The sequence below is a fragment of the Rhinopithecus bieti genome, unplaced genomic scaffold, assembly GCF_001698545.2.
Source record: "Rhinopithecus bieti isolate Rb0 unplaced genomic scaffold, ASM169854v2 scaffold_3763, whole genome shotgun sequence".
Taxonomy (NCBI): domain Eukaryota; kingdom Metazoa; phylum Chordata; class Mammalia; order Primates; family Cercopithecidae; genus Rhinopithecus; species Rhinopithecus bieti.
The window spans coordinates 945,843-968,656 of NW_016804379.1; the positions used below are offsets into that span (position 1 = coordinate 945,843).

General features: G+C 41.1%; 2 protein-coding genes across 19 annotated transcripts in view; one reads left to right on the forward strand and one right to left on the reverse strand.

The window, feature by feature from the left end:
* Positions 1-7,668, forward strand: part of GPR161 (G protein-coupled receptor 161) — a 57,187-nt gene extending 49,519 nt beyond the window's left edge. For all 11 annotated transcript variants that reach the window (XM_017867565.1, XM_017867572.1, XM_017867574.1 and 8 more), the window contains one exon: positions 1,425-7,668. In XM_017867565.1, the coding sequence (XP_017723054.1) occupies positions 1,425-1,690 (266 nt within the window). In that variant the 3' untranslated portion in view covers positions 1,691-7,668. The remainder of the gene's footprint in view (positions 1-1,424) is intronic.
* Positions 7,669-11,359: 3,691 nt separating this feature from the next.
* The window catches only part of DCAF6 (DDB1 and CUL4 associated factor 6), a 146,464-nt gene continuing 135,009 nt past the window's right edge, over positions 11,360-22,814 (reverse strand). For all 8 annotated transcript variants that reach the window (XM_017867583.1, XM_017867577.1, XM_017867581.1 and 5 more), the window contains 4 exons: positions 21,443-21,599; positions 20,720-20,808; positions 18,734-18,839; positions 11,360-11,824 (listed from right to left, as the gene is read on the reverse strand). In XM_017867583.1, coding sequence (XP_017723072.1) covers positions 11,760-11,824; positions 18,734-18,839; positions 20,720-20,808; positions 21,443-21,599 — 417 coding nt within the window. In that variant the 3' untranslated portion in view covers positions 11,360-11,759. The remainder of the gene's footprint in view (positions 11,825-18,733; positions 18,840-20,719; positions 20,809-21,442; positions 21,600-22,814) is intronic.

Consider the following 22,814-nt stretch of genomic DNA (forward strand, 5'->3'; position numbering starts at 1 on the left):
GCTTGTCCATCGCTCCTACAGCAGTGATGGCCCTTGGATCCTGTGAGGAGAATGAGTTCTGCCGCAGACCAATCCCTATATGTTTCCACTCCGTCTCTTCCCCGCTCACCCCCAGCGCTGTTGTTTACTCTGGAACTCATTTCCCATCCAGACATGCTGATTAGGAGAGTGACAAGAGCCATCCAGATACCAACATGACTGGGCTGTGGGTTTGGTGGAGTCCAGGGGCTGTGCGATGTAAGGAGGCTCTTCAGAAATGTTGAATATGGAAATAAATATGGCCTCTGTCAGAGTTTTAGGTTCATAATTAATCACATCTCGTCTCCACACCCCTCCCTGAGTTCAGAATGAATGGAGAGGTTGTCACAGAGGTCAGAGGTGGAAAACAGATCATTCGCTTCACTGGCAAAGCAGATTATAGAACAGAGCTTGGGCGAGCAGCCTCATAATATATTTATATATTGCCCTTCTATAGGAAAAAATGTATTAAATGCTCCCCAACCCCCCAGCCCACGTAGGACCACACTTGCCCCATCACGCCTGTTTTGTGGGTGTGGCAGCTCCAAAGGCACCCTCCAGGCAGTGCAAGAGCAAGGCACTGCCAGGGGGTCCTCCCCTCCATGAGTGAGCGGCAGGGCCGAGAGTGGCCGGAGGCCCCTCCAGTCTTCCCCTCTTGGAGAGTGGGGTACAGGTTGCCTACTCTCCAGAAAATGTAAGGGGAGGATAAATTGTTCCCCTGAAATGTCCAGAGAAAATAGGCAATGAGTTAATAGTAACAGGGCACAGGGTGTGAAATTGAAGGGCTCCCCCCTCTCTCACTTCTGTTCATTTTGGTTTAGGGCTCCTAATCCTGGGAGGGGGCTTGAACCTGTAATGTCATGTCCAGCCTTGAGGTTCTGCATGGCTCGGAACCTTGAGGTTCTGCATGGGGAATCTCTGAGCAAATACGGAGAGGAGAGAGTGACAGTAGGGTTTGTGGAAGTTTATGGACATAGATATTACACTGCTTCAGGGAGCTCAAAGACCAGAATACTCTTTCAAAGATGTAAAAATGTTGGTTAGCATTAGTAGAAAGTATCAAGTCTTTTCTATGGGCCAGACATAGGCCAAACATCTTAGAAAGAATTATCTCCTTTAGTTATCACAGTAACTTTTTGCAGTAAGAGGTGTCTTATTATCTTCTCTTATTATTATTTCCTTATACAGATGAGGAAAACTGAGGCTAGTTAGATACTTTTTCTAAGATTTCCCAGGTAGGAAGTCAGGGAGTCAAAGCTTTTGGCCTAGGAATCGAACTTTGAAACCCACGCCCTTAACTGCGGTTTGTCTCCCTCCCTGGGATGGTGGAGCAGCAGCAGCTTGTCCCCAAGGTCGTCCCCAGGCCTGGCTCCTCAGCTGACTTTCTTTTCTGCCTTCTTCCTCAGAAGCTGCCAAGAACTCGATTCTTCATGTGAAAGCTGAAGTACACAAGTCCTTGGACAGTTACGCAGCAAGCTTGGCCAAAGCCATTGAGGCTGAAGCCAAAATCAACTTATTTGGGGAGGAGGCTTTGCCAGGGGTCTTGCTCACGGCACGGACTGTCCCGGGACCAGGCTTTGGGGGCCACCGAGGCAGCAGAACTCTTGCGAGCCAGAGGCTGCAGTTGCAGAGCATCGAAGAAGGGGATGTTTTAGCTGCCGAGCAGAGATGAGGGCCTCAGGGTGCCCTGGGGCTGCAGCCCGAGAGGCCTGCCCGGGGAGGAGTTCCTATCACCGCCTGTGTCACGGCCTTGGGAGCACGTCACAGTGTACAGCTGGCCACACACAGAGAAGGAACAGCATCTGGTGTGCAGCCACCAGGACAAGGACTGAAAATAATGTCTACAGCCCACAGCTTCAGCGTTTCCGGAGACCACATGTGAACTTCTTTTAGGTCCCAGTGATGGGACCAGAAGCATCTAAAGCCAAAAAAAAAAAAAAAAAAAACCACATAGAGATGTGGCTGTGGCTTTTTGGGAGGTGGGGCATGGGAGGACCAGAGACGAAGGGCTTGGAAGGAGACCCCCACATGCATCATTTCCTCTTCTTCCCACTGTGTACTGGGAGTCCAGAGGCCTCAGGAGGACAACCCTCCCCAGTGTACTGTGGAGGATGACACAGCACGTCTTCCTAATGACACGCGACCATCCTGATGCTTCTACATGGTTGATGCGGGCAGTGTGGGACCCTCAGTTCTAGGACTGGTCCGCAGAGAGCGCACCCAGGAGCAGGGTGCTTCAGAGCAGTCCTCAGTGGTGCCACCTGCTGGTGCTAATAGGAACAGCCACAGGCCTCTTGAGGACCGGCCCACCCTGCCCACTTCCCTACTGACAAGTTCTGTGGTATTTCAAAAGGGAGAAACCACTTTAAAAGACAAGAGGAAGGGCAGACAGTAGGTGTTCCATTTCCAGAATTAAAAAAAAAAAAATCCATTTAAGACGTACCACTGTTTTACCAGGACTGAATGGGACTGTAGTGCCAAGCACAGCCAGGAAATAGAGAAACTGTTATTATTGAAGGGAATTTGTTCACATGGGAAAGCCTCATTAAATAGATTCTATGTGTGATGTTTGAGTGACCAGTGAAAATAGCTGGCCTCGGCTCTGCATGGCACACTCCCAAGAGCAACAGTTACTATTATTACAAGCCTGGCATAAAATAAGATAGGAGCAGCCCTGGGCCCAGAAGCAGCAACCTGGGTTATTGGCCCAGCTCTGTCTTTGTATGTACATGTCATTTGGGACATCCTGTCACCTCTCTAGTCCTCTGTAAAGTGGGAAAACGGAGTGGAGTTGGATTGAATGATCTCCAAGATCATTTCCAGCTCTGATCTTTGGTGTTCTTGGGATTTGTAAAGCAGAGATAGGTAAAACGCAAAAGCAGACCCAGGGACCGACCTTCGTATAACTCTGGAGTGTGGTTGCTCATGTACATGTGAAGTGCAGCCAGATCAAGGTTCTGTGGCCTTGTTTGCCCTGTCCATCAGAGCACAATCTGGATAGAATGCCAGCCACCAAGATGCGTGAGGGGCAGGGTCACCATCTCGGAAGGGGAAGTCCAGGAATGTGATTGGGATGGTTAGACCTCTCTTCTCCTCCCTTTGAGCTGGAACAGCAGTTGAAGTTTGGTCCTGGAGTAATCGCTGTGATGACTTGGGAAGCCATTGGATCTCCTCTTGCGTCTGCCCTTGAGCCTGCATGACTAAATAAGTACAGGACTTCTCTGCTTTGGTTGGCAGAAGGTAGATTCCAAGGAGATCTTGCTGGTTGCTAAGAGGCAGCTATTCTAGAAAGTGAATTACCCTTGTGGTGTTTTCTTTGGGGCCTAGCTAGCTCCTGGTGAGGTAGTGTTTTTGTGTTGTGTGGCAGAAACCAATGATTAGCTGGTCCCCTGGTCTGCAGTTTGTAAAAGACCTTTCGTGAGGCCTGGAGCCTTGCTACCTGTGGTGATTCAACTCAACAACTATCCTGGGTCACTGGATGCCAGGCGCTGGCCTAGCTCTTGGATGGGAGTGGGAAGGAGCAGAGGGCAGGTTCACCTGTGCAGGTCAGATACTCCGCTTCCATCACTGGATGGCATTCCTACGTCTGCGTGTGGTTCACGTTTTCTATATATATTCCCTGTATATATTTTTCTAGCACTTGTCTCCTTTCTGAAGGGACCGTATTCCTGATCGATTAGTGTGCACAGAGGTGGAACAGGACAGAGACCTTTATCTCTAGGATGGGTTGCTGGTTAGGTGCAGGCGTTCTTGAGTGCAGCGGCTTGGCTTTGAAACCCGAGGGTTGGAGAATGCTCCCGACTGTACTAGACTGGGCTCTAGGAAAAGAATCCTGAAACAGCCTCCCACTCCCCCACTGACCCCACACTAGCTGAGATAGTATGGAATTTAAATAAATCTAGAAATACTGCATTTCACAAAATGATTCACTGTGTTTCCCTTTTTTTACTGAGATCCAATTCATTTAGTCATCTACCAGACACTGCACATCCACTGTGTGCAAAGCACCAGGCTAGGCTCTGTAGGCAATACCACTGCAGTGTGCACTCTGACTCAGGGAGCAGGACCTGAGGGATACCGAGTCTAATAACTAGCAAAGTCAAGTCGTGGTTATACAAAGAAGTGTGGCTTCGGAGGGAGGTGGGTACTTCCAACTACGGAGTCAGGGATGGCTCCAGGAGGTAGGTGACAGTTTGAGCTAAGTCTGGAAGGATATTTGGCAGCTAGAACCATATTTTTCATATTCAGGAATTCAAATTTGCCTTTATTCAGAGAGAGAGAGAGAGAGGAGAGAGAGAGAGAGAGAGAACGCGTGGGGGAGAAGGAAAAGAGAATTTTCACACATTCTGAAGTTCCCAAGAGGCAGTTTTGAGGATATCTGCCACTAGTGCAGAAGGTCGAAACCCCCAGTGTCCCCACTAAACCCAGGTTCATTAGCTGTAAACTGCCATGCGATGGCAGCTCCGGATGGGACCACAAGGACAGTGGCACATGGGACATTTGGCTACTTGTTAGCTTAAACACCTCAGTCCTGTGTCTTCTGGTTTTGACAAGACCACATTTAGGACTGCTGCCCATCTCTGTCTCTCTCATTGAGATTTCCGCCTTACTGGGTCCCTGTGCTATGCCACAGATACCAGGTTTGGGGTTGTTTTGACCCGGAAGGCATTGGGAGTCCCACATTACAGAGCACACGCACAGCTCAATGCAGCCATTTCCCCGGTCGGAGGCACCAAGACTGAAGTTCAGGCCCTTAGACACTAGGTGGCAGCGGTGTGGCTGTGCAGAGCTAAGGATGAACCTGAGAGCTTGTTTGCCTCTGGCTCGGTGCTCTTGTTTTGAATTCCTTTGCCCTCATGGTGTAGTCCACGGCCTTGGTGACCAAGGACCACCTGGCTAGCCTGCTTACGTGCATGACCTCATCCAGGTTCACAGGTATTGCCACTGAGTGATCTTAGGTAGATCACTGCTCCTGGAGAAGCAGAGTTGAGGAGTGTAAGACAAGGGCCATCTAGTGCCAATGTTCCTTGATTCTTATTTGAGGAGCTACTATGTGGTCTTTCTGTAAACAAGGGAACAACCAGTGAGACTAAATATTTGCAATAGATAGGCTAAGGAATTTGGGTTGAGACAGGAGAGGGAGGAAAAGTGCTTTGATACAATGACAGATTGTTAAGTCTGTTCAGGTTGACCTGTATGAGTATTTTCCATCCCGACAATATGCCTCTTAGATACTTGCAGACTACACATGTCTCTGGATGGACCACAAGATACATTCACGACATGTGTCCAGCCTTGAGCCCTGGCTGTGTCCTGTCTGGAGGGAATTGTGAGGATGATGTGGCTATCCAGAGGAGGCAGTGAGCTGGCATGTGAATGCCTACTGTGGGCCTGACCTGCTTGACATTTGAGGGCCTACGATGTGTTCGGTGCTGTGTTAGGTACTTCCAAATGCTTTATCTCATTTCACTCCAGTGCAGATGTGATATAGTGAGGATGGTGAAGAGTAGGTCTGGTTAAGTCATGAGCTCAGATCCTGTACTTCCACTTATTACCTGGGTGTTTTCAAGCAAGTCACTTGTTATTTCTACTTATGAGTTTCCTCATCTGTGAAGGGAAGTTTTGTCATCTGTTTCTATGTGGAGACACACAGAATTGAAGGAGGCCTCCGTCGCAGGGTGATTGTCTGGATTCTATGAGGAAACACTTGGAAAGCATGCAGCACAATGCCTGGGGTGCAGCTGAAGCTGAGCCACTGGTGTTTCTTCAGAGTATCTCTGTGGGGAGGGTGTGTTATTCTTGTTTTATAGGGATCTCTGTAACAAAGCGAGAATCTTGAAAATATAACTGTTATCCTAGATGGGAGGTGTTAAAGGTTGTTACCTTGGGAATTGTCATATTTGTTGCACAGCAAGGAAGGACTTTCGGGAAAGTAGGGACGTGGTGAGGAACAGAAGTCAATAGAGAGCGGGGAGGAAAGGCTAAGTAGCTTCTGGAACTTGAGAGGTCTAAGGGAGCCAAAATGAGATTTTCTATTAAAAATGTCTATCCTTGGCTGGGCGCGGTGGCTCAAGCCTGTAATCCCAGCACTTTGGGGGGCGAGACAGGCAGATCACCAGAGGTCGGGAGTTCAAGACCAACCTGACCAATATGGAAAAACCCCATCTCTACTAAAAATACAAAATTAGCTGCACGTGATGGTTGGCACCTGTAATCCCAGCTACTCGGGAGCCCGAGACAGGAGAATCACTTGAACTCAGGCGGTGGAGGTTGCAGTGAGCCGAGATCGCGCCATTGCACTCCAGCCTGGGAAACGAGCAAAACTCCACCTAAAAAAAAAAAAAAAGAAAGAAAGAAAAAGTCTATCTACTGGCCTGTTTGTACAAAGATAAAATCATTCTGATTTGTCCTGAATGACTATCAAAGATGATCAAACCCCTGGGGCCTGGTGTAAACTTCCAAATCATAGCACAAATACAGTTTGACCTTCCTCACAGTCCAGAAAGGACATTCTCCCTGAGAAATGCCCTTGGTTGCTGAGGACAGCTCTGTCCTGTAGTGACAAAGAGACTGCCTGGCTGTGGCTCTTAGGTTCACAGAATCCCTAATCCTCCAAGCCCCTAAGAGGCAGGGCAGGGATGCTACCCACAATATATGCAGAACCCCCGAGGGAGCCCATGGGGGAGAGAGGAGATTACCGTTTTCACTGTAGGCAAAGGACAATGGCTGTGATCAGCCATATATGCCTATAAGAAGGAGCAGAGCCATACTGTCCTTGTGGGTTGGGAGAGGGGACACAGAATCCAGGGAAATTGTCTGAGGTCTCTAAGTTAAGCCAGAGTCAGAGCCGAACTCCAAGTCTTGGCCAAGGGGCTGAGAAAAGCAAGGAGCCAGTCTTACAGGTCAAGGAAGATGAGGGATAGTTAAGAGTCATCAATATTGTAGAACAGGCCAGCAGAGCTTTATTAGATAGGTAGAACTATTATAAACCAAGGATGTTGGGAGATATTTTAATATCTGCTGGCCAGACCTAAAAAAACTGAAGGCCCAAGGAAAGTGACTGGACTCACTGGAAAGTATTTGGATTCCAAAGTATTTCCAATACCTTGAAGATTCCTTTGAAAATATGAAAGCACAAACTCAAATCTGCACAAGATTACAAAAGCGCAATTTTGGTCGGTGTTATTTTTAGAATGCAATACACAAAGCTGTGTTCATTTCTCTCAGCAAGCATTTTCCTGGGCAGTATTAATAGCTTAGGAATCAAATGCCACTTTTGTTTTTCCTTTTTTCATTAGTTTGAAATACCACAAATCCCAAGTGAGTCAGTCCTCCCAGAGGAAAAGATGGTCCTAGGGAGGACCACAGGCCAGGGCAGACAAGGTCACACCGAGAGCAGTGGAAGGAACCTGCATGCTTAAGGGACAGAGGACTGTGTTCTGAGAACAGACCCCTGGATGCAGAAGTAGTTAAAACCAACCTTCGAAAACAAAATCCCAGGCTAATCCTGAAATATATTTAACTTGAAGTCTTTGGATAATTTTTTTAAGGTTAAAAAATGTTTAGGATTATTATAAATCAACATTTATAAACAAGCAACAGTGTATTTGGAATTTTTGTTTACCTGATTAAATGTTTTTGGTATGTGTATAGCTGTGGAAATGGTGAATTTGTACTTGGACTTGTGGTCTGTGGACTTTGCTGGGTGCCTCTGCCTTTCTCCCATTTTCTGCAGCCATATCCCTATTGCCAACCTCCCTTCCCATGGGCTAAAATGAGGGAGACTGAGCAGAAAGGGGTGGATTGCTGCAGAATTGATGGGGGAGTGCCTATACCAGAGTCACCTGCAAATCCTCATCCATGCATTTTTCATAAATTCCTCCAAGGTAATTAAATTCAGATAACTGTTTAAATGACCTACTTCTCACCATGCCCAAGAAACACTCTTAACCCAAAGTTTTTATAGGAGCTATGCCGTCTATCCATCTACAGATAAATTTTCTATCCCATAATCAAAGTCAGAGGGCAAGAGGCAGATTATCGTTACCATTGAGACTCAGAACCACCTCAGGGCACGAAACCCCCCTTTTCCTGACCCCCTTACCTGCTACCACTGAAATCATCTTCCAAGTGGATGGTGGCCCTAGGGTCCAGTTTGCTGGGCTTTCTGGGGTCCTCTGACACACACCCAATCTTGGAAGCGGCTGGCACTTGTGAATTCTGCCTCTGTAGAATGTTCTCTCTTTGCTGCCTCCTGATGGCTTGTCTGGCTTGCCCTACTTCTAAGCAATATACACCATCAAAACTGCAAAATCACTGTGGGTGGGGGACCCAGTTCATTTAACAAATACTATTTATTTATTTATTTATTTATTTATTTATTTATTTATTTTTGAGACGGGGCCTCACTCTGTCGCCCAGGCTGGAGTGCAATGGCGCAATCTCGGTTCACTGCATTCTCTGCCTCCCGGGTTCAAGCTATTCTCTTGCCTCAGTCTCCTGAGTAGCTGGTATTACAGGCACAAGCCACCATGCCCGGCTAATTTTTGTGTTTTCAGTAGAGGTGAGGGTTCACCATGTTGGTCAGCTGGTCTCGAACTCCTGACCTCGTGATCCACCCACCGCGGCCTCCCAAAGTGGCTGGAATTACAGGCATGAGCCACCATGCCTGGCCAACAAATACGTAAAAAAGAATTTTTTTTTAGAGCAGTTTTAGATTCACAGCAAAACTGAGCAGAAAGTAGAGTGTTCATAGCCCGTCTCCCCCATCAACATCCTGCGCCAGAGCAGATGAATACCATTTTGATTTTCTTCTATTGTTTTTCCTGACAGTTACTCCTTCACCCCACTAGTCCTCCAGTATCCTCTGTCCTGTCAATTTCCCAACACCCCGCTATAGCTCATCCCTTACTGTCTTATTACAGTGGAAGAAATAGCATACTGTGTGCTTACAGTCTTTTCAGTTATCCTGTATAACAACCTGTCAATCTTATGGCTTCATCTTGCCCTAACATAGCCCCTGTGACATAGGTAGGGCAAATATGACCACCCCCTCCCCTTTAGAGAGGGAACAAACCCAGATAAGTCAGGTGGCTTGAGCAAAGTACATAACTGAAAACTAGAAACTAAGACCCTTGCACTTTATGGAAGTCATGAAGTGACCTTGTTTGGCTAAAGCTCTGATTTCTTTATCCTCTTGACCATTTACGTTTCCTAATGTGGCTACGCATGTGCCTTTGTCAAGCTGGATGCTGAAGTCCAATTGAGCCTACTGAGCTTGCTGAGTAATAACCTACTACAGCTATTTTTCCGCTATACAAAAAGCTAACCCATCTTCTCAGCAGCAGATGCGTGTGGCTGTGGCAGAGAGATCCTTGTTCTCCACATGGGAGAGGAATGCCCTGCTTGACTACTGACTAGTCTGTGAGACCAGTCGTGGCTCAGCCAGGGGATATTATGTCTTACTCTCAGTATCTTGAGTTTGTCCTTTCTCTCCAAGGTATTTAGATTCCTGAAAATAATAGGAACATTTCAACTATCTGCTAATTAAACGATAAGAGATATATTACTTTCAACAAAAAAGGGCAGCTGTTATAGCACAAACACTGAAAGCATCAACAGACTGGGGCCCAGGTTTGAGATAACCATGGCAAAACATCACATTTGCATTGGCACCAGCCTCTTTCAGCCACCATGTATAGTCACCAATGCTATGATATCCACTTCCAGAGTGTGATCAAAAGCTAGAGCTCAAGGTTGGTGCTGCTGATGATGGATAAGCTGTCATATGATCCATAGCTGTGACCTTGGCAACTCCAACATTGTATTTCTTGTGTCAGTGTTACAATTTTGGCAGCACTGAATGGCTGTTTCAAGATGGGTTCAATGATCAGTCCAGGATGTAACGGAATGTCTTCTCCAGCTGCTGGTTGGCAAGTAGGTATAGTGAAGATAGTTACTGGCTGGATTATAGGTCATGGAGAAGTTGCTGGGTTTATTTCTGTCCTTCACAAGTGAGACAGTTCCTAAGAGCCCACTGAATGGAAACGCAAAAGACTTTTCCCACTAAAAGGGAGAAATGATGTGCCATCCCAGAAACCTACAATAGCAAAGGCCAAGCGTGTGTGTGAGGGTGTGACAGTGAGCATGCCTTTGAAATCGCGGACCGCTAAACACAACACTCTGCCATGCTTGCGATTTTGCCTCCGAGATATTATGAGGCAGCAAACTAATTGCCTCACTCCCACCTGGCAGGTCTAGGTTCTAGAGGTGGCTTTGCATATCAAGAAAGTAGCAAAGAGAAGCCATAGACATGTACTATGCTCATATGGATGACAAGAGGAGGAGGGAAATCAGAAAGTATATAGAGAATAATTTGGTGTTAAGAAAAGATTTTCTTTCGTGAGTGAACTGAAGAGACATGAGCATGTGAACAGACTGAGGGGAAGACACCAGCAGAATGAACATTTAGTAGAAGCGAGGGAGGTTGACTGAAGGGTTAGGTCTGCAGGAGCAGTTTTGGGTCATAACCTATAGGGTATGTAGGCTTGGGTGTAGGTGACTTGGATAGTCAATAACTTGCAGTGAAATTTAAAATTTGGAGTGAGAGGTAGGCCAGAAGTCATTTCCTTCAGGGCTAGTTTATGCTACTATGTGAGCTACCCATGATGCACTCAGTCATTTCTGCTTGAAGACTAACTCCTATATTTGTGTAATGAGGTTCCACTTATCAGGACAGATGATGACTGGGGGTAAAAATATGTTGACCCTTGAACAACACAGGTTTGAACTACATAGATCCACTTATATGTGGATTTCCTCTGCCATCCCTGAGACAGCAAGACCAACGCCTCCCTCTTCCTCAGCCTTCTCAACATGAAGACCTTTATGATCATCCATTTCCACTTAGTGAACAGTAAATATATTTTCTCTTCCTTATGATTTTCTTAATAACACTTTCTTTTCTGTAGCTTACTTTATTGTAAGAATATAGTATATAATATATATAATATACAAAATATGTGTTAACTGACCATGCTATCAGTAAGGCTTCCGATTGACAGGCTGTTAATAGTCAAGTTTGGGGGAAGTCAACAGTTACATATGAATCTTCAACTGTGAGGGGGGCTGGTGCCACTAACCCCTGGGTTGTTCAAGGGTCAGCTGTACCTTGGAAAGACAAATGAAGGAAGTCCTTCTATGTGATTCTATCCCACATAAGTTAAAAAGGAAAACACTGTTAAATCTAGAAAATATAGAAAAATAGTTGTCATATGCTACAGGAGATTGGAAAATTGTGGGTCAAAGTAGCAAGGCATTAAATAAAAAGTCAAATTCAGGGTATCTTAAAACAACCAATTTCTTTAATTAGAAAGCAACAAACATGCAAATGGCAAGTGTAGAAATTTATTTGAACCAACATTTTCACTATGATGAAAATTATTCTTCAACATCGATCCAAGCTCCCACATTTGAAGGTTAGGGAAAATATTGCACTTTGCATTTTCTAGCACTCCTCATACACGGCAAAAGTTTTAAAACATTCTGCTAGTTTTGTTTTATACAATCTCCCAAATTCATGCACACAATCATTCCAAACCAATGTTAGGTTATCCCAAAAAAAGGGAGAAACTCCAAAAACCATAACCTTAAAATTTCACTAAAGCTCTGTAAAGAAAAAAAATATAATAAATGTCTTATACAAATTTCAGAACATTTAAGTGCTTGCCAAAAAGAGTTTATTATTCCTCATCCTCATTTTCATTCTCTTGACCAGAGCCTTCTGATCTGTCACCCTCCAACCGGTCTGGAAACACAGATAAGAGAATCGCAAAGAGAAATACTTTTAGTAATTACAATTATAAATATTTTCAATGCCTTTTATTTAAAACTCATTAAAATCAGTTCACCACTATGTATGGATGTTTTTTAGAGGCAAATAAAAGTATTATTAGCTTTGATTATGCATGTTATTCTAAAACATAAAAAATGAAAAAAGAAACCCACTCCTATAATCTTGATATATTATGTTCTACTGCAGTGGTTTTTAAACTGTTCTTTGGAGTCTAGGTTTCTAAGGAGGTACATCAGGTGCTGCAAAGGGGAGTGAGGAGGCAGCTGTGTGAAAGAAAATATGCGGACCATTGTTGAGGATTGTGTAATTCTGTTTGTAAAACAATTTTTTTAAATTAAATACTATGTTCCAGGCATTGTGCTAAAACCTGAGGATACAATGGTGACCAAAACAGATTTAAGTTTCTGGTCTCAAGGAGCTTATTTAGGTTAAATACTCAAGCGAATATAAACTTACAAACTGGTGAGTACAGTATGCTCTGTCAAGTTTTCAGGATTGACACTTGCTATTCTTCTGCTTGGGATACTTTTGCCCAACTCTGTAGCTATAAAGGTTCTTACTCATCTCAATACAACTATTATCCCCTCTGTGAAACTTCCTGGACGTTTCCAAACAGGCTATCTGCAGGATTTTGAACTCCCTCCTCCACATTCTAGAATATCTTGTATGAACTTCATAATGATGATCCTAATTACAGTAATAGTTGTTTGCATGTCTTCTTGCAGACCAGACTGTGAGTTCCTGGAGGGCAGGAGTTACTTCTTTTTATCTTTATATCCTTAGAGCCTAGTATAGGATGTTCAGTGAAGGTTGACTGAATACATGAATGTTAAGTTTTATGAAGGGAAGATACATTACATGAGGGTATTGTGAAGAAGGCAACAGAATGAAATCACTACCACCACCGAGATGGAACTAGGATGTTTCTGCCCCAGAAACATTTCCACATAGTAACATGGAAAATATTAAGGTTAAGCATAAGGAAAACAGTTCAGTCCCATTGTCAACAGCAAGAGAAGACTGAATCCTGAGATTTTATTTATTATCTACACAGGCTTAAATGCTCCCACTGGCTCCTAGGTCAACAGCCCCAAGAAAAGTACACTGAAGGGACTATATATCCCTTTTAATTGTTTAATTGTCCAAGTGAATTAGATTAAATCTCCTCTATGCCAACTCTAATCCAATGTCAAACCAATGAGATAATGTATGTGTAACCTTTATAGCCTTAATTATACAAATAAGTATTCAATATATATTTATAAAATAAATGAACAACATGAATAGACCTTTATAGATCAGTAAGGAATTTAAACACAGTGGAAGAATTTCTGACCAATAAAATGCTACCTAAGGGATATTAGTATTAAAAAATTACATTGTTTTTATTGTGTGATACTTACAAGAGAGAACAAAACATGAAGTTGCTATTCTACTTAATTAGGGCTCAGGAATGGGAAACTTGAGTTTATGACTGAATATATTCAAGAAACCTATTCTGTCATGTTAGAGCATGATGAAGCAGTAACGGCCTACTTCAAAGCTGGCAGGCTTCTTACCCAAGTTTCTTTTGGTTGTCACATTATAAAGAAGATGGGGTAATAGACAGTTAAGAGAAAATGTCACAGCCTTTAAATCAGTAAAGGTTAGACTTTTGCACTCAGAAGCACACAATAAAGAGACAAATGAGGGCCAAGAGTCTTTTACGACAGGTCACAGAATAAGTGACAGTGGCTTCTGAAATAAGGAAAGCAGAATAGTTGTTCTCTCCTCAAATCCAATTCATTTAAATGATGCACAATCACCTCTGCCAGAATATAAGCCCAACTTCTTGGAATAAATTAAATCTTCTGTTCATGAAACGCTGCTGAAGTGGTAAGACTGCAAAGCAGTTAAACACACAAATCTCTGGTTGGCAGTTATGGGCAAGAAGGTCTGAAGAACAGTGTGTTCTTTTACATAAAAACTGGAAATAAGAATCACTTCTATGTATACTGTTTTTCAAAAGTAGGCAATGTCAAATTGCTTTTGTAAATAAGGTTTACATTTGTAGAAAGGTTCCTTTTATTCTCTGTTAGAATATTTCTTCAGGAAAGTATTTTTGGCTGGGGAAGATATGATATGAAGAAATACTGAGTTTGCTGCAGAGAGAGGGAGGTAGATAAGAAAAAAATTCCCCAATGGAAGCCTGTGTTCCACAAAAAAATACTGTTGTTTTATTTTCCAGGCTATCCTTTACAAAGAATTTATTTACTTTCTTTAAAAGAAATAATACAAACTCATTGTTGGCTAGAGATTTGATACTAAATGTGTACTTATTTACCAGATTATTCAATATCTATTGAGCCAACTACTATGTGGTAGGCACTGTTTTAGGAGCCTAAAGACCCAGCTGCAAATTAAGACAAACCGGGTCTCTGCTCTTTATAAGCTTACTTTCTAAGGAGGAAGACAGACAACAAACAAGGTACCACCTGTATTTTTCTCCTCTAATCTGTAATAAGACAATAAATAAAGAAACTAAAACTTAAGAGTGATAAGTACTTGAGGAAAATAAGGCAATGAACAAAGAATGACTAAGTGAGAAGGAAGGAATGAGAAGACACAGAAAGCAACTTTAGATTGGGTAACCAGAGAAGACTTTTTCTTTCTTTTTTTTTCTTTTCTTTTCTTTTGGGTGACCAGGGAAGACTTTCTTTTCTTTCCTTTTTTCTTTTCTTTCTTTTCTTTCCTTTCTTTTTCTTTTCTTTCCTTCCTTTTCCCTCCCTCCCTCCCTCCTTCCCTCCCTTCCTTCCTTCCTTCCTTCCTTCGACTGATTCTCCCTCTATCGCCAGGCTGGAGTGCAGTGGTGCGATCTCGGCTCACTGCAACCTCCGCCTCCTGGGTTCAGGCGATTCTCCTGCCTCAGCCTCCCGAGTAGCTGGGACTCCAGGTGCGTGCCACCACACCCAGCTAATTTTTGTATTTTTAGTGCAGACGAGGTTTCACCATGTTGGCCAGGCTGATCTCAATCTCTTGACCTCATGATCCACCCGCCTCGGCTTCTCAAAGTGCTGGGATTACAGGCATAAGCCACCACGCTACCAGGGAAGACTTTTCTAAGGAGGTGATATTGGAGCTAAGACCTCAATTGTATGTGAAGTCCTGGGGGCAAAGTTGGGCAGAAGAACAAGTGAAAAGGTCCTAAATGTGCTATTAAGCTTGATGAGTTTGAGGAAGAGAGGCCAGTATGGCTAAAATGTAGTGAGCTAGAAAAAAAGGTGGACTGAGTGGAATTCAGAGGTTGGCAGAATGTATGTCATGTAGGACCTTGAAGGCCAGAGTAGGAAGTCTGGGTTTTACTTTAAGAGCAATTGAGAGGCCGGGCGCGGTGGCGCAAGCCTGTAATCCCAGCACTTTGGGAGGCCGAGGCGGGTGGATCACGAGGTCAGGAGATCGAGACCATTCTGGCTAACACGGTGAAACCCCGTCTCTACTAAAAATACAAAAAAATAAAAAAAACTAGCCGGGCGAGGTGGCGGGCACCTGTAGTCCCAGCTAATTGGGAGGCTGAGGCGGGAGAATGGCGGGAACCCGGGAGGCGGAGCTTGCAGTGAGCTGAGATCGCGCCACTACACTCCAGCCTGGGCCACAGAGCAAGACTCCGTCTCAAAAACAAACAAACAAACAAAAAAACAAAAACAAAAACAAAAAAAGAGCAATTGAGAGTCCCTGAGAATTTTAAGAGGGGATGATACCTAATTCGTGTTTTACAAAGGTGGTCAGCAGACTACAGCCCATGGGCAAATACAGCCCACTGACTGATTTTGGTTTTGTCTGACACAGAGTCTCACTCTGTCACCCAGGCTGGAGTGTAGTGGCGCAATTTTGGCTCACTGCAACCTCCACCTCCCGAGTTCAAGCGACTCTCCTGCCTCAGCCTCCCAAGTAGCTGGGATTGCAGGTGTGCACCACCACGCCCAGGTAATTTTGTATTTTGTATTTTAATTTTTTGTATTTGTCTTTTTGTAGAGATGGGGTTTTGCCATGTTGGCCAGGCTGGTCTTGAATTCCTGACCTCAGGTGATTCACCTGCCTTGGCATCTCAAAGTGCTGGGATTACAGGCATGAGTCACTGTACCTGGCTCTGTTTTTATAGATTAAATTTTATTATAACAGAGCCATACCTGTTCATTTACATACGATCTATGGCTGTTTTTGCATTACAATGGCAGAGCTGAGTGGTTACAATAGAAACCATATCTGGCTATTAACAAAAAAATTAATTAACCCATTTTAAAGGATCCCTCTGGCTGCTGTGTGAAAATCAGACTGAATGAGGACAAGAGAAGTAGAAGCAGGGAGATCAAGGGTATATAAATATTAGGTCTACACTGGAGTAAAGTTAGTATCACTTACTGATGGAGTCAATCTGCAAACGATTTAGTAAGTGATTGTGATCTCAATAGGATGACAGGCTTTGCAAACCCATGACAGAGAAATGATAACTATCTGTGCCAAGGTCCAGAGGTATAATGGGAAGAATGTCAAGAGATAATGCAGGGTTTTATAAGGCATGTTAACACATTTGGACTCTACCCTAAGAACATGTGTGGGCAAAGGAGAATTTTAAACAGGGCAGTAAAGTGATTCTAAGACATTCTAGAGGAGTCTAGAATGATCCATGCATACCATTACCATCTTTTCAAAGCCTCTCAAAACTTCCAGGGATGTCAGAACTGCCTTTCCATCTCAAGAGGCCACTAGACTAGCAGTCTTTAGTACATTATTCATGAGATGAACTTTGGTTGCTTTTTAAAAATGTAGAAGCTTAATCTCTATCCAGCTAAAATGAACCAGAATCTTTAGCAGGTGAGACCTAGGTAAGTATTTGTAGTTTGTAAAAGCCCTACAAGTGATTTGAAGAGGATCCTTCATTAAAAATCACAGCTCCAATAGAAAGAAACTATCTTGTATCTATTCCCTGGACTTCCTAGGAAGCCTTCTGGAGTAATGGATGAGCCAAGAGGTACTTTGTGGCTACCATGTGCTTATTTGATCCAAGTCCATTTTGAACTCTCCTGCATATGCACACATTATTGTACTTGGAATGCAGGACACTGGATAGGAGAGGAAAAGAGTGGTTGACTAACTGACCCATCAAATAACTAGATATCTTAAGGATAAGGGCAGCAGAAATATAACTCTTGGGCACTTTATTCTATCTAGTATTTTGTATAAGAGAAGCAAGAAGACAAGCTGACTAAATCAACTAGAAATTGTCTTTTGATTGCTGGCAAAAAGAGATGAAAGAAAGAGAATTTTTATATTATAAAACATCTTATCTAATTCTAAAACCAAAGAAGGATGGTAGTAAACTAACCAACCATTGCCACATTAGCACAAATTAGATTTTTGTGCAACTGGAAAGAGAATTAATTTTCTGCAGGAAAACTACTGAAGAAGAGCCATCCACTAGATGGGTAAGCACATTTTAGGTGTCATTACCAGTAAATGTTTTTCTTGTTTTAAAATGCGGCTTCCTCAAATGTGAAATTCAAATGGATGAATTTTAAGGGTTACTTGCTGTTACTGAACAAAATATATTTTTAAAAAGTTAAAGTGTTATTACAATTTAATAAACAGAGGAACCCAAAGAAGTATTACAAAAACATTTTGTTGGTCTACTAACATTTTTTGTTTACATTCCAAGTTTATTTTCTGTTGTTATTTTCACCATTTGAAGTTTTCCCTCCTTCCTGGTAATAGTTAAAATTTACATTTGAGGATTATTTTCTCTCTAATTCTTTTAATTACAAACATATGGGTCTTCTCTCAATTTTTCAGATGTGCTACACTTTCTCTCCTCTGTAAGGGCTTAGAAAAATGCTATCTGCTGTCTACTTTGTGTGAAATACTTGTTTCCATTCCCCACTCTCTCTGAGGAAGTGATATTTAGTTCATTGCTTACGCAGTTCTTAAAATAAGAAGTTATCTTAACAGAGTGAGGATGGGAGGGGACAGCACGATTATAAAAACGCTGAGGTGGGAAAGAGTTTGATGTATCCCCAAAAATCAAAGAGGGCCAGTGTGGATGGAGTAGTCACAGAAGAAAAGAATGCTGTAAATCAGCTAGAATAGTTTGAGATTAGACCATCCAGAGGTTTGCATGTCATATGAATGATCTGAATATAGTCCTGTAAGTGAAACTTATAGTTCAAAGGGGAGTAAGGGCTTGGTAGCTAATTTCAAATTCTGGCTTTAACATTTATCAGTTGTGTGACTTGGGCTAAGGATTGGAGCTAAATGAGGATAAAACTGTGAAATAGTATAAGCCTGACACATTATAGTTACTCTATAAATGGTAGCTATTATTATTAAATGATAGCTCATACCAAACGTATAGAGACATTTATGAAATCAGTGAAGAGTGATAAACTCTTTTGTTTGATAAACGTATTTTGCTTATAACAGAAACTAGACCTTTTATTTTGTTAAAAATTATTCAATTCCTTCTTGAACATTAGTTGTACTATATGCATTTTTATGTATCTGTGGCACTGCACCTCAGAGTTTAAAACAAAAAAATACTGAAAAAACAAACTGAGGTATGTTACATTTATTTTTGTCTGGGCTATGACTGATTTTCAACAAACCTACCATTAAAGAATATGCACTATATCTTAAGGTCTACAAATGTAGTTCATGAGGAACTAAGTTACTGTGCTAAGAACAAGCATTCACAGAAAACCTAGTTTAGAAGTTAAGCTGCCTTCATTTTGTGATATTAAAAAATACATAAATCCCTTTAAAGTAGATCTTAAATAATAACATGTTTTTCAAATATAAAAGTGGTTTTCGTAGTATACTTAAAGTTCCTACCAGCTCGGATATGATTCAGTGAAGCCAACATCCTCAACATGAAAGAGGCTGGAACTGTAATGGTGTTTCTAGTTTCTTCCAGCATGAGTTCATTTCGAGTTATAACCTACAAGGCAAGTTAAAAATCACATCAAAGATCATAGAGTAACTGTACCTTTTCCTTGAAGATCAGGCAAACAGTAAACAATCAGCCAGTACTAGGAGGAATTACTTCATTCTTTATGCATCTGATGTCTATATTTCTGCCTTAAGTCTATTCAATGCCAAACAATCACTGTAACTTGCATTTAAAGGAGGAAGGTCAGAGAACACAACTCTTTCAACTGGCAGAAAAACAAAGGTCAAACTTAAAACATGAGGGTGCTTAAAACAGTTAAGAATTTAATTTAGCTTTTACTTGCAATTTGTTTCTCAGAGCAATTTACTTTGTAGGCTCCTTGTTTTCCCTACAGGAGAACTGGTAACTTTAGTGATACAATACAGTTAAATTATTATCCATGGGCCACTTGAATCCATTCAGAAGATGTTACCTTGACTGAAGCAAAGTAGTCTTCAAAAATAAATTTTGGGGCAAGGGTTAACAAGGAACTGAGCCTTAAGTACCAAGAATAGGATTACTTGAATATTCGTGAACATCCAGAGATGCAATATGTAACCATGAGCAAAGGAAAAAAGTGGAAAAGCAAAAAACATGGCAAAGGAAAAAAAGGATGAAAGAAAGAGTATCAGATGAAGAGAAAGATCAACAATTGCCCAATACGGAAATAATAAATTCCCAACTCATTAGGGTGTCTCACAGGGCCCTTTATAATCTTACCCTCACCTACCTGTTTAGTTTGATTGAGCTACTTTTGTGCATGTACTCTAGGGTTCCAGGCACACTGATGGTTCATTTACCCTCTCATGCTTTGGCACATGCTGATCCTTCTGTCTTAAATGCTCCTTTGCTCCCAATCTGCCCGGTGAACTATTCTCAGACTTCTGTCCATTTCTTATTTCTTCTGTGAAGACCTCTCCATCCCATCTACCCCACTTACAAACACAGCTGTTCCTCTCTGTGGGCTTCCAAAACACTGTGTGTATACCTCTGACTGACACAGACCCCACTACAGTATGTTCTAGTTGTTTACACTGTCTTTCCTACTAAACTCTGAGGGTAGGGCTTTATCTTTTTTAAACCCAGCATTATCTATAACATACATCAAATGTTTTATAAAAGTCTATTCAATGAGTAAAAGTATACATGGGAATTGTGCTACGAACAGTCAGTGTTAGTCTAGAGTAGTGGTTTTCCAACTTACTAACATTTTTAGCAATGGATTCTCATTTTCATAAGAAACAGTATATGAGAACCCACAAATAAAAACCCTGGCTGAAGTTGGGGAGGAAAGGCCCAGGGTAATGCCTTCCTATTATCCACCTTCCCTCTCCCAATCCCAGAAGAAATCTAGACCTCCAAAGAACTCACGTTGAAAATACTGTTTCCACAGGCTTAAAAATATCTTAAAATATAATGATAAAGGAAAAGATTCTTCAATCATTTGTTCTGCTATACACTAATTCTGAAAAGAAAGTTCCATTTCCTTTTAAGAAAACTCAAAATGGAAAATAGCTATACTAAAATGGAAAATTGCTATGCTTTTGGAGAAACAGCCATAATAAAATTATTTTCTTAAAAGCACAGAATTGTTTGTGTGTGATTCTTTATTGTAATGACATGAATACTCAAACCTGTTTTTCTTAAACTACACACTAATCTGGTATTACTGATGATCAGTATTATAATTAGTAAGCTACTATTTTGATTTTACCTCCCTAGTATTATAGACATACTTGTAATTTTTCTTTTTCTTAAAATTTGACCTCCTTAACTGCATTAACTTGTTTCATATTAGCAACTAATAATAAACTGCTTTAATTTTCTTAGGGAAGCATTTTAGGAACAAATTGAAATATGTTCTATAGTAAGTACAATAAAAATCTTACTTCATCAGCAAGTTTTCGGTTAAAAATCCTTGACTCTTCTAATGGTGACCAGATCTTTATGTCATAATCTATGCCAGATGAGGCTAAAACTAGAAATGAAATTTACATATTAATACGAAACCTAGAAACATGCCATTAATTCAAGACATGCTTATATTATGCATATATGTATATATAGCAAAACTGAGCTTGAACAGCAATTGTACACTACACATTTAACTGTTAATTGAAAATATTATTTTGACAATTTCCTAAAGTTATCCTAGAACATAATTTTAAGACCATGGTGAAGTCACTCAGATTCACTGTTGAGATCACTTATTCATTGTTCTTTTATGAGATATGTGGGCAATTTCAAAAGAAGACAAGAGCAATGCTCTTTTGTTCTGATAAATTAATTCAGACATGGGAAGACTAAAATGACTGGATGTTCAATTTGGATAGACAATAAAAGTTCAGTCACATCAAACCTCTTACAGCTTGTAAAACTTAGAAGTAATATTGGGAGGATAAACTTTGTAACCTATTTTCTTTTACTGTGTGCAAAAAGCAGATTATAGGTGTGTCTGAAGTTCAAGTACAGCTATTATTGACTCTAGTGGTGCCTAGTCAGATAATTTGGATTATTCTTATAATATTAACAACTAAAAAAAAAATTTTTTTTGTATGACTGATGAGTCATACCAATAATTTCTAGCCATCACCCTAGAAAAGGTATCTTACTTGGGTCAAATGGATGTGGCTGCAGGCAGTTTACCACATGATTATCAGCTTCCAGAAGCATCAAATGCTCAGCAGTGTGCCGATCCCAGATGAAAATGTGGCCACAGTCAGAACCACTCATTACAAAGTTAGCACCCCAGAAATTGGCTTCTTTTATCTAAAGGTTAAAAAAAATTATTTAAAGATTCAAATCAAAGTTATTAAAACAAATATTTATGCTGTTCTTACAATTTTTTTCATTCTCACATTTTTAAAAAACTGCCTTAGAAAACAGTAAAATTAAAAATTGATGCTGGGCACAGTGGCTCACACCTGTAATCCCAGCACTTTGGGAGGCCAAGGCAGGAGGACTGGCTGAGCTCAGGAGTTTGAGACCAGCCTGGGCAATACAGTGAGATCCCCTCTCTCTAAAAAAAATTTTGACAAAAGTCTGTCTTCTAGCTTCTTTAAATTATGATAGAAATTCATCAGCAAGGGTAAGATGGCAGTAATAGAAAATCCCCTGTAAGAATAGGGACTTTGCTTTGGTCAATACTATATTTATAGCACCTGAAACAGTCCTTAGGACACAATAGGTGCTGAATTATTTACTGCTAAATGGATAAATACGATTTCTGGGTTTTGGACAGTGTAATGGTAATTTCTATATATATATATGTTGTTGAACTTTCCAAAAATTGTACCAATTTAGCTTTATAAGACTATGAAATAATTCACAGAAAAAAGAAATTGTCTTTTGTATTTTGCTTCAGACTCAAAGAACAGAAAGCACTAATTTTTTCATTAGCTATTATAAGCTAACACAATTGAGAACGATATAAACATATTTAATTTTTGAAGCAGAATAAAAGGCATATGATATATTGGAATAGTTATAATGACATTTTTAAATGAATGCACATGAGTGAAACATCAAAAATCTTTGTATTTCAAATGAGGATTTTAAAAAATTTTAACTGCAGCTGCTACTTTGCCATTTTCGGTGCTCTCACAAAAGAGGGGAGACAATGTTGTTATCTGAGCTGCTGTTACATTTACTTATCTTCTCCTTTCTCATTCCTTCCTCTAATTATGTTCATACTAACTTTTAGGCAATAAAATGCAAGAAATATAAATTGGTTACTTCTATTAATAATGAGAACCTTTTAAAATGAGTAAATTGTAACTAGCAATGATATTTATAGAAAGAGTTAATTACTTCCCCACCCCAAATGTTAATTTTTTAACCTAGATCCTAAAGAAAGCAAGATACAAATTCATCAGCAACAGTAATACAGCAATAATAAGGATTAAAACTGATTCTGTAGATACCCTATGATGCAATGAATATGAGGAGAACAACACTTTCTTTTTTTTTTTTTTTTTTTTTTTT